The sequence below is a fragment of the Ambystoma mexicanum genome, chromosome 2p (genome assembly GCF_040938575.1).
Source record: "Ambystoma mexicanum isolate Mex_15411 chromosome 2p, UKY_AmexF1_1, whole genome shotgun sequence".
Classification (NCBI taxonomy): domain Eukaryota; kingdom Metazoa; phylum Chordata; class Amphibia; order Caudata; family Ambystomatidae; genus Ambystoma; species Ambystoma mexicanum.
This window is the reverse complement of record NC_090923.1, coordinates 767,814,188-767,832,792: the sequence shown is the minus strand read 5'-3', so window position 1 is coordinate 767,832,792 and position 18,605 is coordinate 767,814,188. Positions and strand designations below refer to the sequence as shown.

Sequence of the window (18,605 nt, the reverse complement as noted above, 5' to 3'; positions counted from 1 at the left end):
CCTTTGTGTTCTGGGACGGCTAATCGCCTGCCGGCGCTGGATTGGTTCCCAAAAGGAGGGCGCCAGCCAATAGCAGAGCAGCTGGATAGGGTTAGGCAGGGAAGGTATCAGCAAACTGTGGGTCGGCCATTTTAGGATATGCAAACACCTCGTGGTTTGCAATGGAGTAGGCAAAGGGCTGATGTAAGCTCCTCCCTACTCAAATCCAATGGCAACATCCCTGGCAACACTTGCCCAGCCTCTGTGGGGGAGCAGCGTTTCCCATCTTAGGATTCAGCTTTTAGATCTGAGTGAGCAAGAGACAGGGAGGGTCCAGGAACACCCCCACTGCTCAGAACCTCTAGAAGGGTTTAGACCCCTAACAGGTGTCTCTGGCAGCAAATCCAGAGATCAGATCCGATTAACAACTTTTTTCTTATTTGGTTCTGCATGGTAACACATGATATGATATGATGGGGTATTTATAACGGTCATTTATTGGTCATTTATAAGGCTTAATAGCTGGAGGTTTCTAAGCGCGAACCTGTGGATCGAACCTGTGTTGCTCTGCGTCATCTTGCTTCCAAGGCGAGCGCGTTGCTCCTGGGCTATCCTCCCGAGACGAGAGAAGGTAATGGCATGCATTGCATGGTGGCCCAGTCAAGATCTGAACTTGGTTGCCCTGCAACCAGTGAACTACAGCGAGTGGAGCCTTCATCCCACTTCTCATCTCATGGATGGGACACCACCACTCATTTAATTGTATATTCATCTTTTTAAAAACCAGTCACTGCAGCATGGTGGTAGGGATGGGCACCAGGGTGGGAAGGAGGGGCCCATGGCCCGTTGATGGCTCCTGTGCTCCCTTCCAACTCCCACAGTGTACCCACATTGTTATGTGGGCATGGGAAGAGTTTGGGAAGAGGAAAGAGGAAAACAGGAACTTCAGGGGCAAGCCAGGAAAATGCTGTGGTCCGCAGTTTACGAATGCAAAGAAATAATTAACAAGAACATTGCAGAACACCTTTGTGCATGCCTATTTATCATGGAAAAACCAGCCTAGTTTGAGAATCAACATCTTTGCTCAAATTGATCTCGAAAATTAGGCTCTGAATTGATGTATGATGAAACATGCATAGTTACCAAGCCACAACAATAATAAGACTGTGGTAGAGGTATATTGAATGCTAAACCGTGAATGATCCTTTCCTCCTATTTCTGATTCAGAGCTACCCTTCGATCCTACCTTCTTCTTCAGTCGAGCTGTCTCCAACATTATTTGCTCTGTTGTCTTTGGCAATCGTTATGAATATGAAGATAAGGAGTTTCTTGCCTTACTTGGTCTCATCAACGAAAACTTTCGACTTCTGAATTCATCCAGTGGAAAGGTAATTCTCTGTTTTATGTTTCACAATGTTTGTTTATGCTCGTATAAAGACTTTTTTCCCTTACCTAAGTCCATCACCATGCCACACATTGGAAAGCGTGTGCTGGTTAAATAAAGTGAAGCTGTGCCTACACCGTTAAATAAAGTACACCAGAAGAACATGCATGTGCAGATGTTCACACACAAATGAAGCAAACTGACACATTCCAGCAATCCACGGCCATCCCCACCGGCAGTGTCCTACATTCAATCCACCCGAATACACTCTCAAACGCATACCGCTGCTCTCTGTCCACACCTCCCACCCTACCACCTGCATGCACCCCTACAGCCCTTATCCACCCTTCAGAGGCACATTTATGCAATCCATGCTGCCCCTTTCTGTGATGCCATCAATGTATCCATGGTTCTTGGTCACTTCGATTGGCAACTACGATTTTGGTGAAATGGGGTTACTGGCTCGAATCCAGGTTTCCCTACTTGGTCAAAATTGTTTGATCTTGTCATGAACCATCAAACTCGCCCTTTCTGGGCCTCCTGGTCCCTGACACGTTGGGGATTACACTCCATAATACTACCAACATAGCTGTAAGCTCAGAACGCTGCTCACCAGTCTTCACGTTCTACGCAGCGTACTCTATAAAGAGGCCACACCCCCGTGGCCCTGCGCGTCTCAGCGCTGCTGTTAGCTGTGACCGGATGTGTGCTCCATACTCTCCTTTGTATTATTCTGTTGTTTCCTGGTTCCTGGAACCCCTTCTTCCAATCTACCTTCCCTCCTTCTTATCCAGCCCTTCCCGGAACCCCTGCACCGCCTCCGCATGCTCCATATCCTTTTTCTGAATTTCCTGGAGTTTTCCCTTGATCCCGGACATTGAAGCTGAACGAACACTGGAAGCCGAGGACGGCCGAGCGGGCTTGTATAAAACCTGAACCATACGAAAGAAGACTCCTCCTAAAGAAGTCATCAGACAACGAAAACAGGTGAGAAAGGGGGAAACCTGTGATAGATTGAGACGCCACATGACCAAGGTCGATACAGACATGGAGGCGGCCATCCAGGATCTTATGCGCGGCATGCAGGAACTAACGACCGAAGTGCAGAACCTGAAAGCTGAGAACGCTGCGTTAAAGCAATTGGTGCTATCCCGCGACTCTGCCACAAAAGACAGTGTGCTATTGGGCGGCCTTGTTGAGAAATATGACGGCTCTGCAAAAACCCTCCGTGGATTCCTGGATTCTTGTTTGGGCCACTTTACCTTTAAACCTTATTATTTCTCCACCCCCAGGGCTAAAGTGGGCTTTATTATTTCACACCTTTCCGGGAATGCATTAGCCTGGGTCACACCATTAGTTAATTCCGGAGATGCCCACTTGGATGATTATGACGGATTCATTCAAGCACTTAAAACCATGTTTGACCGCCCAGAACAGGTCTTTAGTGCTCACGAACGTTTACTTGATTTCCAGCAAGGCTCTCAGGACATGCTCACTTATGTGACTGAATTCAAGCAACTGGCTAAAGAAGCGGGTTGGCCTCCTGAAGCTTGCTTCACTCTCTTTCAAAGAGGGCTAAATGAAGATATCAAGGATGAATTAGCCAGGGTGGCACGTCCAAGTTCTTACCAGGCACTTATGGATCTTGCTCTAAAGATTGATTTTCGCATCCAGGAAAGGAAGGCAGAGAAAAGGAAGACCAAGTCACCCCTCCAGAAGAACCACTTAGAGACCTCCTCGAAATCCGAAGATACTTCTGTTCCTACAAACGAACCTGAACCCATGCAACTAGGGGCCTTCCGTGGACCCATATCCCCCCAAGAAAGGTTGCGAAGGATCCATACTGGCTTATGCATGTACTGTGCCTCGGACAAGCATTTAGTCAGAGAATGTCCAATAGCCCCTCCGTGGCGTTCGGGAAATGCCAGCTCCTGATCCTAGATGGAGCTCAGTTTCGGGAGAGAGATGTAGGCTCCATATCTATACCATCCTTGACAAAACTCTCTGGTAATTTTACAGGCCTTTCTATCGCCATCCAAGAAGGAAACCTACCCCACTCTGGCAATATTGGACTGTGGGGCCATGGAAATATTCATAGACCAAGAATGGCTCCTTAAACATCATATTCCCTACGAATCCCGGAACACCTTGCAACCCATAGAAGCAATTGATGGGAGACCCATCTCTTCTGGACCTATACCCTTCAGACCAAGGAAATCGAGCTTGCAATAAACCATCATCGAGAGAAGATAAAGTTTGACATCATAAGATCTGCCCATTACCCAATGGTATTGGGAATGCCCTGGCTACAAAAACACAATCCATACATCAATTGGACAGCAGGTTCCCTGTTCCTAGGTTCCGAATTTTGCATGTCTCATTGTCTACTCCTGGATCTTTCTCCGACACCATCGGAAGAACGTTCAACAACCCAGCAAGGTCGTCTTACAGTCTCCAACATCGAACCCGAGAAAAAGGCCCTTCGTGAATACCTAGATACTAACCTAGAAAACGGCACCATACGCCCATCCAAATCTCCAGCCGGAGCTTCACTATTTTTTGTTCCTAAGAAAGACACCAAGGAGCTCAGACCTTGTCTTGATTATCGAGGTCTAAATCAGTGCAGCCTTAAAGATCGTTATCCATTACCCTTGATCTCAGATATCCTGGAAGCCATAAGAGGAGCCGTAATATTCACCAAATTGGATCTCAGGGGTGCCTACCATCTGATCCGTATTAGGGAAGGAGACGAATAGAAGACAGCCTTCAGAACTCCCTTTGGTCATTATGAATACTTGGTCATGCCCTTTGGACTCGCTAATGCTCCGGCGATCTTCCAACGCTTTATGGATCAGGTGTTTTCGGATATGCTGTTTCTTTTCATCATCGTCTACCTGGACGATATTTTGATATTCTCTAAGGATCCTCTCAAGCATGAAGGACATGTTAAGGCAGTATTACAACAGCTTTGTGAACACAAGCTCCTAACAAAACCCGAGAAGTGCCTTTTTCATGTTTCCACTGTTCACTATCTAGGATTTGTCCTTAGCCCAGACGGCATAGGAATGGATCAATCCAAGGTTAAGGCCATACTATCCTGGCCAACTCCGAACACCGTAAAACAGATCCAGTCTTTCCTGGGCCTAGCTAATTTCTATCGGAAGTTCATACCATCCTTCTCCGAGATTGTTCAACCGATTATTGCCTTGTTGAAGAAAGATACTCCCTTTCATTGGACATCAGTCCTGGAGAAGGCCTTCCAACGCTTGAAAACAGAGTTTACACAAGCCCCCATCCTGGCTCAACCTGATATAAATCGACCCTTCCTAGTGGAAACAGATGCCTCTAACTATGCCATCGGAGCAGTTTTGAAACAGGAACTCGATGATGGACTGGAACATCCTATTGCCTATCTTTGACGGATATTGACCCCCAGTGAAACTCATTACTCGGTTTTAGAAAAGGAACTGCTAGCCATCCGCCAAGCCTTCACCGAGTGGCGTCATATACTTCTAGGAGCTAAACATCCTGTCCAGGTTCGCACGGACCATCGAAATCTCCAAGTATTACAGGCCCTGGAATGCAGGAACAGCCGTCAGGCCCGTTGGGCCTTCTTCTTTGCCCAATACCAGTTCCAGATTCACCATGTTCCTGGAACACAAAATATAATCGCTGACGACCTGTTTCGGCGTCCTGAATATGAACCCCCTGAAAACGGAACATTTCCTAAGATGTTTCCCCATACAATATTTGTAGCTCAGGCAATCAGTCTCCTAGATGAAGTTTGCATGCAAACTCAATCCTCTGAGCTCTGGAAAGACATCTCCAGCAAGAACCAGTGGAATTTGAAGACTAAACATGGATACTTGTTCAAAGATAACACCTTGGTCATTCCAACACAAAAACTACAACAAAGGATAATAAACCTATGTCACGATACCCTTTTCTCCGGACATTGTGGTATTACCAATACCCTTCGACTAATACAAAGGCAATTTTGGTGTCCCGGAATGAAAGCTGACGTACAACTGTACGTTCAGGCATGCTCTGTCTGTAATCAAAACAAACACGACAACAAAAGACCGGCGGGTCTACTACATCAACCTCCAATACCAACAAGGCCTTGGGAATTCATAGCTACAGACTTCATTGTGGAGTTACCACCTTCCAGGGGATACACAACCATCATGGTCACCATTGACTTGTTCACTCATATGGCTCATTTTACACCCCTGTATAAACTGCCATCCTCGTCAGAACTTGCTGGAAATTTCCTGGAACACATATTCCGACTACATGGACTCCCTTCCAAGATCATATCAGACAGAGGGCCTCAATACATTTCTCAGTTCTGGAAACACCTTTGCCGGATACTAGGAATTCATGTGCCCTCTCCTCAGGTTATCATCCCCAAACCAACGGAGCTACAGAGCGTGTTAACCAAACCTTGGAACAATATCTCTGTTGCTTCACTACCAAGGTCCAGGACGATTGGTCCCTTTTAATACCAGTGGCTGAATTAGCTTATAATAATTTGGATCACTCGGCCGTTAAGACCAGCCCTTTTTTCTGTAGCCAAGGATTCCACCCTTCGGTTCTACCTTCTGTCCTTCCACATCCTACACCAGGTCCCACAGTCGACTCCTGGATTGAAACACTCATTAATGTACAAAGAGAAGCAAAAGAACAATTAGAGAATGCCAGGACCCAGACCAAGCTGTATGCGGACTCTAAAAGAAGACCGAGCCCTTCCTACACAATAGGGGATAAAGTATGGCTATCCTCGAAGCTACTGCCACAGCATCTACGACCAAATAAATTGTCTCCCCGGTATTATGGGCCTTTCCCTATAAAGGAAATCATCAACCTAGTGGCCTTTCGACTCAAATTACCAGACTCCTGGAAGAAAATCCACTCAGTCTTTCATACATCCTTAATAAAGCCATACGTCCAGACCTCTCGAAATAACCTCCGGCCTAACCCAGTGCTCGTCAATGACCAACTGGAGTATGAGGTCTCCAGAATTTGTGATTCCAGATATAGACGTGGCCAACACCAGTACCTGGTGGAATGGAAAGGATGTCCCCCCAGTGAACGCACTTAGGAACCTATCTCAAACTTAAATACCCCCAGGTTACTCAGAAGGTTCCATCTCATACGCCCAGGCAAACCTGGCGGGACAGGTTTTCGGAGGAGGCATGCTGTCATGAACCATCAAACTCACCCTTTCTGGGCCTCCTGGTCCCTGACACGTTGGGGATTACACTCCATAATACTACCATCATCGATGTACCGCGGAGTTGGCTTTACCCCAGTATCAGTTTTGATTACTTGTCTTTAGCAGCAGGGTGTACGATATTAACTATCACACCTGTTGGAGAAAACAATGTATGTTTCTTTCTTGCATTTATTTCGTCCCCACTGGCTGGAATCTCCGAGTTGCGCTTTTAGAAGAACAAATCTTAGACTTTTACCAGTAAAACAGCTATCTCTATAGTGTTCTAGAGATGGCTTTGGGTAGGTTCATCATTTAGAGTTAAACCCTCCATTATCCGGGTCTTCCATATAAGGTACTTCAAAAACAAACGTGAAGATCATGTCAGGTAAGGGGCTTTGAGACAGAATTATTTACAGTTGGGAATCAGCTCTGCTTTTGCAGAGAGTCCACCATCAGAAACATATGTGGCAATGATTCCAGTGAGCGCTCTATGATTGCGTGTAGTTTTAGATCCATGTCTCTGCAATGTGTATGTTTATATATGGTGGCAGCCTCCTAGTTGCAATGGTGATAATTTGAGTGGGGGAGGGGTATCTTGGTATGAAGGCATAGTTAAGGTGTTGCCCACATACATACTACTCCCCAAAATTCGTAAAAAGATTAACTTACACTTCATGTTCCATAATAATAATAATAATAATAATAATAATAATAATAATAATTTGGCATTTGTATAGCGCTACGAACCCTCAGGTATCTGAGCGCTGCTTATTATTACCCACGGTGTGTGGTGCTTCCTGCCAGGTTTTTGAGATGATTGTCTAATTCATGCATGCTTTCTGACATAAAGAGCTCCTTTCATTGGTGATTGAAAGTAATGAATAAATGACAACAACCATAAGAATAAAAGGAAACCGCGCTGTTTACTACTCTTTTGCAACTTGATTTAAGCATTTAGGTTTAAAACTTTAATTTATCAGTCCAAATCATAAACGGTTTTCTTGTGCATCCTCTTTTTCACCACCTCACAATCCTCTTGATGAATGATATGGAGAAGCCTGAATGGTATGGTTCCCATAGAAAATGTGTGAACAATGTCCCTTTCCCTTTTCTTGTAGTTTGTGAACTTTTTCCCTTGCCTCATGCAATGGCTACCTGGACCATTCCACCGGTTGTCTAGAAACATAACAGAGTTGAAAAATTTTGTTTTGGAACACGTTAAGGCACACCGGAACTCACTGGATCCCAACAGCCCTAGGGACTTCATTGACTGCTTCCTCATCAAGATGGACCAGGTATCAATTCAGTCTCCAAAATGTCTGTCCCTTCAGGTTTGCCTTTGCTCTTTTCATACAAAGAATGCCTATTAACACATGGAGAATCAAGTGTTATAACACAAAGGAGGCAGGTTATGAGTTTTACTACACCATTCATGTCCACTATAGAATGATTACTTTTAAGTGTCAGATAGTTTTGAAATATCATTATTAATAAAACTCATTTGACCACGATAGACATGTTCGACATTAATAATGGGAAATAGCTAATTCATCAGTTATTTATTTATCCTGTGTTTACTCTACTTCAAAGAATACCTTAGTAACAGTACTAGTTGTGGTATGTGTATATGTGAATATATTTCTGGGAGTTGTGAATCTGCTTAGATGTACATGCTATGCATAGTCCTACATCTGTTTGTTGGCTCAGAGTATTACCTATTTTATCGAAATTGAAAAGCTGGGTGTCGACGGCTGTGTTTATGACACACCTGTCATAGCCTACATGTACAAAGACCCACGAATCTTCATGTTTCGACATGCTCAGATTGTTGCACTAATAAAAACCTATGAAATTCAATGAAAAAACTTTGTTAAATGGATGTTATGGTGACGAGTAAAACCAAAAAACCTCAGAAATTCACTAGTTATGGTAAGCTAAGCAACCCTATCTCACACCACCACCTTGCACTGCTAAGACTAACACCCAGGACATGAAAGATGGCATTACAAATATCATTGATGGCATCACATATCTGGACATTTGTTTTTGTTTACTGACATGATTAGGCTCATTTTTTGTTTTCAATGACATTGAGAATTTCCAAAATTAGGTATTATATATATATATATATATACACATTAACTTTTTATATGTTCTAAAAGTACTTCCCTTAGAGTTTAACCTTAACTCATAGTGCACATACATGGGGCAATAAGCACATCTCAAACACACAATTAATTTGTGTACATGTTGATTAATGTCATTTTTGGTGCTGTTGTTTATTTCTTCCTTACTTTAGTTTCCCTGTATGTGCCCCTAATTTGTATGCATTTTGCTTTTTTATATGTGGCACATTTTTTCGGTTTGACTTTTAATCATAACGTCCCTTTAACAAAGTTTTTTCATTGAAATTCATAGATTTTTATTGGTACAATTGAGCCATAATGTCCCTTTTAACAAAGTTTTTTCAGTGAATTTCATAGGTTTTTATTAGTGCAATTTAACCATAACATCTCTTTAACAATGTTTTTCAGTGAATTTCATAGGCCTTTACCAGTGCACCATTAATTTTCTACAACTTACTAATATCATACTTACCCCAATATAGCAAACTTTTTTGTCCAATTCACAAACTTTTACTTTAAAACTCTGCCATTCCCCAACTTCTAATATCATTTTGTAACACTTCTATACACTTTTTGCAACTTTTTGCACTGTTTTTGTGTTTGGCAACATTCGCAAATGTCTCACACCATCACATACTTTTTGGACAGTGTCATGTGACCACGTGCTCACGCCTGGCATGATGATGTGTCCGCGAATGCGTCTGCACTTTGCAAACCGATCCGTGTTTCGTGAACAGTTCGGAAGTGCATTTCTGCTGAACTAGGAACTTTCAAGGTCAAAATGTACCCTTGCACAGCTTCTACACCTATTCTTACTCATTATCCAATAACAATCTAGCACAGAGCACATACTTGGAAGAATATTAGCAAAACTGCTATTCATCTTAAAAATGGCATCAGCTATTACCATCCCTCCTCCCCAAGAGCCACCACCACCACTACCACAAGGACCTACACAACAAAAAAAGTGCAGTACTTTACAAGACAATGAAGAGGACCAAGGAGATGAGGTAGAGGAAGTGCCTACCTCTAGCACCCAGAGAGATTAATGCGTGTGGCAGTTCTTTACCACTGTTGGGAATGTACCAAAGGCTAAAGCTACCAAAGTGAAATGCCTTGCAACGTTGTACTCAGTTGCGGACAACCTGGACAGTACTCCTACGGAACCACCTCCATGCGCCGCCACACCAAATCCAACCACTGCAATGCTCTCAGAAAAGTTGTTCCTTTCTTAGCAAATAGTAGGCTGTCTTCCTCCACCTCATCTTCCTCAACCAATACTGTAACCACACAGCCTACGTCTGTGGGACAGAAAATCCCCCCAGCTACCTTGCAAGCGATAAAAGAGGCTGTTGATCAATGTCTTTCTAAGACAACAGTACTCTGTATATACTGCAACACACCACTCTGCAGGGGGGAGTAATGCTGAAGTGCTTTTGAAGCTGTAATCAAGAAGCATGATAAACACTGCACCCTCCCTTAGATGAAACACACCCACATCATCTTCCCCTGTTCACCTGCCCCTCCATATTTGTGGTTGGTGCCTCTTCCCTCATTTCCCTCCCCACCTTATTTCTGACCTCCCCTGCAAAAAAAAATGAAAACACCGAATAAAGGTTCCTTTAGGAACCACATTTCACAGTTAAAAAATAGAACTAAAATAAAAAATCTTATAGACTCCATCTACTTTACATTTCTCAGTAAAGTAGTTAGACTCAATAAGATTCTCCAATGTTTCCATTAGCATTTTGTGTTATGCTAATGGGAATAATGGACAATTGTATACTAGAAAAAAATATAAATGGACAGAAACAATGTTCTGTCCCAAATACTTTTCTCTAGCAAACAATATGTACCATAATCAATGGACCTTTAAAACTATCTGCGGTCTCCACAGTCCCCTTTCCAGGACATGGATAATTAAAAGCCACAGATGGAACGTGCACACAATCGCACAGGGCAGCCCTTCTACCCTTTTTAGTTTTATATTTGTAACACTCACTCAATGCCTGCTTTCACACATCCATCCACCAATCACTTCCAAAAACTGTACATATAACCCTGTGACCATATTAAACTTCCAAACACCATATGTTACTTAACAATCTTCTACAAATCTTTTGCATCTGCACTTCCCTTACTTATACAAAGCAATTGTACACAGTGTTCCTATAAATGCACATATGAATTGTACAGTGAGAGAAGTGCATAAATAGAAGGGGCAGTACGGCTGTGCAAGTGGTCATGAAAATCCAGGAGGGAAATGCCAAGAGATGCCAAGGTGGGACACAACTAGCTAACTTCTGGAGCAGATGAGTCCCAAGGGTGGGATGTATCTTTACCTTAACATGCCTTTAACAAAGTGTTTTCTGTCAATTTAATAGGCTTTTATAAGTGAAAATGTTTCATGGTGTTCCATAAATGTATGTGAGTTGTTAATAATTCATCTTTTCATATGTATGAAAGAACTATAAACCTCCATTAAGAAACATACTTTTTGCAACACATACTTATGTCTGTCATTATCAGCAGTACATACTGGGTATGGAAATCATTGTTCAATTGCCTACGGCATAAAGCTCCACCATGACCCAGCTGAACCAGACCACCCCTATTATTCACTGTACCTACCCTGCATCCTAGCTCAGTGTCCACTGTAACCTAATAATGTAACAATTGGCCAGTGCTCATGCCTTGCTGCCATGGCCAGTATCCAAATCCATGGTGCATGGACTTTGGCCATGCTGTATTGCCCAATAAGCAAATCAGAGTACACATTTGCGTTCGCCGAGGGCCAGGCCCATTAACCAGACACCAAATATATATCACTAGTTTTTCTACTAACATTCTCACACTTTGGAAAAATAAAACGCAGACATATTTCCAAAAACAGGTCCTTGCTAATGCTTGTTGCGCATGTAAATCTGGGTCCTATCACCCTCTCACTCTTGGCTTTGGCATCTCTGGTAAGGAAGGCACTCTGAAGCAAATCAAGAAACTGAATCAGAATTTTCAAAGACATCACTTTATTTTCTTCCATCAGGCAGGACACACCATACATCATCAAGGACATCTCTGGAACTCTCCTAAAAACTCTCAGCTCACCCTCCCTTTTATACACTCTAGGAAGGTGAGGTAATGGCCTGATCAGAAGTACAATCCTCTTCCTACCTATGATTTCTTGGCCTATAATGGCATGATCAATGCACAACCTCTCTTCTTGCTTGTGATTTGTTGGCCTATCTGCCACTCAGACCCAGTCTAGACAGGTTTTATTCAGCTCAGTCTTCATCAGTGTGCTCTGCATGAACTTTTATAAAAAAAAAGTCTGTCCATTGAAGTAATCATGAGTTAGCAAAAACTCAACCATTTTGTATGCTCAAGCATCCATCTTAGAGTGCCTTACTTTGTCCCAAACCCAAAATGGCTGACAAATTACTAAATGCCTGACAAACCTATTTTTACCCATAATTTCAGGTCTGCTTAGTTTTAAACCTAGATTATTTGATAATGGGCCTCATTACAAGTATGGCGGTAAGGCAACAATAGTGTCTTACTGTACTGCCATACTACAAGTTCTGCTCACGGGTACCCTTGCAGCCACCAGGTCTGACCTGGTGGCCGTACTGTAACCGCGAGCAGAACAGGACTGTAGCACTGGTACCATTATCAACGGTACCAGTGCTACCACCTTCCCCATTCCCACTGAGCCCTATGGGGAAATTACTGGGTCCAGCTGGGCCGGAATAGCCCGGTAATTGCCCATTCGCGGGTGCCGGACCCGGATCCGAGTTTGGAGGTAGCCTTGCCGGTTTTACTGACACCAATGTTATATTACTTTGTTGTGTACTTACATTTTCACACTTTCAAAAAAATAAACCACTGGACATATTTGCAAAACCATGCTTTCAAGTTCTTGCTGACCCTCCTCGTGGATATTTCCTGCACTCCTATCTAGCACTTCAACCTGTACCCACAAGCAGATTTTTTTCCCATTCTAACCTTTGCCAATTTCGAAAAACTTGGTGGCCATGCCCACTTTAACCCCATTGCTGGTCCCCCGTTTTCATGCCAGTAGACAGATTGTCCGGGTCATGGCTTTAGGCCATGACTCGGACAATCTGGCCACTGCCAATGGCTACAAGGTATACCTCAGACACCAAAAATATATCACTATTTTTTGTACCTACATTATGACACGTAAAATAAATAAAACACTGACACATTTGCAATACCATTCCTTCAGGTCCCTGCCAATGCTCCTTCCATGCTCTTTCCATGAGTTTGCTGCAAATCTGTGCATGTTTTATTTTTTGAAAAGTGTCAAAATATCTGTACATAAAATCCATTCAGACTTTGCACAAACATTCATTGTTGGGTCTATAATCTTTCTGAAAACTTCTGTCCACAATCGTCAAACGGCAACAAAGTTAAAAGCCATCTAAAAATGCTGCCCCCTCTTCACAAATCCCACCAAACTTTGGAAAAACTTTAATATCTATGTCTATAATCTCTCTACAAGCCTTTGTCCAGATTTGTCAAATGGCACCACATTTATAAACCTTTAAAATATTTTGGGTCCTCCCCTCTTATTTTGTTTCCCACTTGGCAAAACAGCACCAGAGGACTATTCAGAGTCAGGTCTAGAATGAATTTCAAAATTTTCATTCAGTGGCGCCAAAGTTATAAGCCATCCAAAAACTGCTTTTCACCAACTCTGTAATGAAGAAATAGGCATAGATGTCCCTGCACATCTCAGATGTTCGCGAACATCACAGGACTTCCCAGGACATGCGGGCTGTTTGCGGACATCAGAGTTGAAAAGTCACCCGTTTTTTTGGGCTTTGTAAGGCCATATCCGATCCCACCCTCAACACTCCTCATGTCTCCAGAGATTGTTTCATTTGTTTAACAGGTGCAATGTTGTGTTTTTTAACATATTTTTGACCGGAATGTTCACCCACATTGCTGGCTGTCCCCGAATCTAACATGGTGGGCTTTTCCAAAAATCTGACGCACCTCACTATTTTCACCATCCAAAAAACGGGCGCGTCTGATGTCCACGGGTTTTACGCCGTCCTCTCGCCCAATCGGGGTCCTTCTACAGGCCGAACATGGAAGTGAGTCAATGGACCGAAACCATATTTCAGTAATTTAATTTGACCTACATTTTGGCCATTAAAAAAAAAACTACTGGATAGATACACCAAATTTACAAAAGCACACTTTCATGACCAAGCCGCCACTCCTGGCACACATTTGGTGAAAATCCATCCAGCCGTTTGGGCTGTAGGCGTGAGCACATTTTTTTCATGTTGCATCTATGGGAAAAAAAAATATTTTGGGACCCCCATAACTTCCCCCTCCTGCCCTGAACCTCACTAACCTTCGCAGAATCAATCTGACAGGGTCATATACTTTTCTTGCAAAGTTTCCTGAGGATTCGTTCAGGAGGGGCAAAGTTATAAGCCACCCAAAAAGTGCTCTTACTATGGGTTGAGCAACTTAACCATAGATACACAGCCGCTACCTCAGCCCGTGTAATATATATGTTGATATATAGTTATCTATGCCTGACTTGGAGAGTTGGATCCTGGCTGGTTCTGAACTACAGGAACCACAATTCCATGCTGTAACAGCCTTTTACTTACCAATAGGATTCAACTTTGCACACATAAATCAGATCTGCATCCCTGATGATTGCTGAGGCGTTAAAGTGCGCTTGGATGAGAACCTCCCAGGACTGTGACCTGATTGCAGCTGGGACCCAGAATTGCGCTACTACTACCCCTCATTTGTCAACACATTACAGAGTCTGCGGTAGCGACCCTGTAGTTATGGCCAATTTGCGCTTCCTGTAAGAAGAGCAGTTTTTGGGCAGCTCATAACTATGGTGCCAGACCCCACTCCGCAAAGTTTGGTGTAATTTCATCAAGGTGGAGGAGAAAGTTATGAGGGGGTCCCAAATATTTTAAAATCTGGATAGACATGAATGGAAACAAATTTTGCTCTTGGCTACATCGCAAGCCGCTGGACAGATTTACACCAAACTTGCATGAGGAGTGGTGACCGGGTCCCGAAAGCGTGCTTTTTCAAATTTGGTATTTATCCATCCAAACAAAATTTGTCATACCTCCATCCAGTCCGCAGTCTTACTTCTGGATTCGGTGTCCGCGGACGCCTCTGATCCTATCAGAGAGTTGCGCAACATTTGCGGTTATCGTACATGGCCACTGATTGGTCAATTGAAAAATGTGAGGTGCGTCAAAACCTTTGAACCAGATTCACAAACAGCGCTCATAGTCCATGAACATCGCAATAAAACCATATTATAAAACACTACATTACATTTGTCATTTGTCATTTGTCACATTTGTCAAATGCGCCTAGAACAGAGAGCCCTGAATGGTGAAAGATAAGGACACCGTGAAGCAGCCCAATGAAACCCCTGCAAATGTTGTTTTGTCGAGACTTTTGGAAAAGACTGAAGCAAGTGTAGGTAGCAAAGTGAAGTCTTGGGAACGGGAACCCTGAGACTAACCACACTTATTGTCTTGAGAATGGAGCCTCATGGCCCTTTTGTTTTAGGTTGTGTTACTTCAAACTTGGGGAAGGGAGCCCCAGGGATTTGTATTTCAACTGTATCACCTTGAACTGGAGAAAGGGAATTTTTATACTTTTTCATGGAACTTTGTAATGCTTGGGGAAGGGGAGCTGAATGAAAGCTGTGAGCTGAAAGAAGTTCAGAACATTAAGTTGAACACTATGGGCCTCATTACGAGTCTGGCGGTAACCTGCCGGTTTTTCCGGCTTGGTTACCGCCGGACTCATATTACCATTCCGCCTCCGTGATTCCCGGAATTACTGGGGCATTACAACCCCGGTGACCCGGGAATTCCGGAGGCGGAATTCGGTACATCCCCATTCCCATTGTGTCCCATAGGACTCAATGGGAATGGGGAAGATGGGAACACCGGCGCCATCACGAGATGTGTTAAACCCGCCAGGTCAGACATGGCGGGAATGATACCTCCGCCTGCAGAACTCGAGATCACTCGGTATGGAAACAACGGTGGCAGAGGTTTAACGCCACTGTTATTTGCATACCGGGTGACTCATAATCAGGCCCTATTTCTCTTAACTTTGCCATCCCTACACATTGCTTTAGTTGTGAGGGCAAGAATATTTTTGGGAAACAGACAGACTTTTAAGTTGAACACTTTGACCCAGACTTTCCTTAGCTTCATTAAGGTAGGGAAATCCCACCTTAGCATAGGGAAAGTTAGGCCTTCAAACATCCTAATCATTTATATATTTTTTTTTAACATTAAGTCTGTTGTCTGTGCATTACTTCATGATGCCTTCACAGTGGTCATATATAAGTCCTGTAGTTGCCAAAAATGGATCTAAGTTGTCTAAAAAGATTTTTGTTGTGGGGCCTGTAGGTCTATGGCATACAACTATGTTAAATGAAAGTGTGGGGGAAATCATAAAATCCAATTTAGGGTGTCTCGTCCCATTTTAACATATCCAAGTGTGAGATCTTCCAGATGTCCCCTCTGTCCATGGAACAGTTTGTGTCTTTAATGGAGCAGTCATGGGGCACGAAAAGTGTCTGTTATAAATAGAAGGTCCAGCTTATGTTGTTCCACCAAATCATATAATTCTGATGCATGGGCTACTGCCGATCTAGCATTAAAAAGAGCTGCTGTCACTTAATTTATCATTTTAATTGTAGGAGTATCTATATGATTGGTTATGTTCCCATATATGTTATGTTACCTAATTTTATTAAGTGTCCATACTGAAATAGAACCCAGATTGGGACTGAGAGACATAAGTATGTCTCTAAAATTGCTCACCATAATGTTTGCTGTGAAACCCACTGAATGCCTACCAACGCTGACAGGGCTTGGTAGAAGGATAATGGGGTAAAGGGTAATCCTTAAAAATGGGCAGCAAATGGAGAGAATGGGACAGAATCAGGAAAGGGACCACTAAGCAAGCATACATCCTTTTATGCAATAGCCATCCCTTCCAGGTTCTTGAACAGGTCCAAGTGAATAAGACCTGGGCAAATGCCCTAATTGATTTTGGCTGTCAACAGAGTACCATCCATTTGGATCTTTTTGTCCAGGGAGCTTAGATATAGACAAAGCTGCGAAAATAATTTACGTTCATGGGGATGCTGAACAGGGTAGGACTGGTAACATTTGGCCTAGGGGGCAAGTTTCCTTTTCTGGCCCATAATGCAATGGCCCAAGCACACAGAGCAGCGGCCCGACTTGCAGAACAGCTAAACACAATATCAACCTCTCAATGTGTTACAGTTTATAATTTGACAGCAGGCTACATCTCCTCCCATCCTATCTCATCTTTAATTTTAGAACAATGTAAAGAGATGGCGAAGCTAGAGAATTCATTGGTAGAGCACAGCCATTGCTGAACCAGGGGGTCTGAGTTTGCTCTCAAAGTCACACAGGAGCTGGTATTGAAAACCATACCTGGTTTCCTGCTTTGTCAGCCCACAACACAAAACCCATGCCTGGCACCCTTTCTATCCAATCCCCATACCATAAGGCCCCTCCCTTGTCATTCTGCTTCCTCGCCAGTATGCTTAACATAAATTGTTAAAGCTAGCCATTCCCGGCGTAACATATGCCGTTCTAGCATATCTTAAAAGTCAAGAACGGTTGGAATTCATATGGTCACTTCTGTCCCCCTTCTTAAATATCGGAAATAACCACTGATCGCTTCTAGAAAAGGGGTGTAGGTCCCTTTGACTTATTAATGGTCATTGAAAAGGCTAAACGTATAGGTAACTGTCTTCTTTTGAATTTGAAAGGCATATTCATATCAGATGGAATGAGAGGAATGCGTGGTATAAGAACAGTAGCTAAGTTCCATCGATTACACATGCCTCTATGATGTGTCTTTGTAGACGTGTAATTGTCAACCTTGTTCCATTGCATAGTTCCCTATGATTAGTAGCATAATTACAGCACCTAATTTCAGTTTTAGCATTCATCCTACAGCGTGTCGCTCTTTAGAGACTGAAACATTGATCCAGTAATTAACTGGTCATTGACACTGGAACCGCAGTGCCCTGTGTAGAGAAGGTGGGGTAGAAAGAAGTAACTTAAAATTATTCCAAATGTTTGCAATGTTTGCGATAGTGGAAGGTGAAGGTAACCACATGGCACCATGCTCATTATGTTTGTTTAAAGGATAGCTGTTGTTGAATTGGAAGGGCACACAGAGGTGCACTTTGCCATTTGGACAGCAGAGGGCAACCTAACACTGATAAATTGCATCAGCGGAGTATAGAAACATACCTAGGCATTTTATATATATAGATTATTTATAGTGTAACTCTATAGAATATAAACCCATATGAGTGAGGTTTTCTTGAAAGATAGTTAAGAAAAGTAAGGCAGAGTGATGAAAAGTGATTAGCTCAGGATCACAATGTGTGAAGTGTGAAAGGTGGGGATTTGAGCCCTGCCTTCCTAGTGTCACAGTTTCCAGTTCAGAAAGCAGGGGAGACTTCATATTCTCCTATTCCATCTTTAATATTAGAAACAAAAGAATGCTTTCTTCAAAGTTTTTATTTAATGTCTACACTCGGATAGGGTCCAATAAATCTGGATTTCAAAGCACCAGTGTATTTACAAAGGGGAACCTATATTAATCATCTGTGTCCTGAGGCAAATACATCTGAGAAACATACTAAGATTATAATTATAATGAAAATGTTCTATGATTATAATCTTAGTCTGTACAACTGGGTTTACTTTCAAAATACCAAGTCACATGATAACGCAACCTGAAAAACTATAACAGAAATAGTAATTGAAACATATGTTCGTAAAGCAAGTATGCATCACTGGGTCAGAAA

At 42.9% G+C, this 18,605-nt stretch overlaps 1 protein-coding gene across 1 annotated transcript in view; it reads left to right on the top strand.

Moving 5' to 3' along the window:
• Positions 1–18,605, top strand: part of LOC138566772 (cytochrome P450 2G1-like) — a 747,200-nt gene that overhangs the window by 396,216 nt on the left and 332,379 nt on the right. Inside the window, exons 4-5 of the mRNA XM_069644419.1 lie at positions 1,207–1,367; positions 7,700–7,876. Of these exons, the coding sequence (XP_069500520.1) occupies positions 1,207–1,367; positions 7,700–7,876 (338 nt within the window). The remainder of the gene's footprint in view (positions 1–1,206; positions 1,368–7,699; positions 7,877–18,605) is intronic.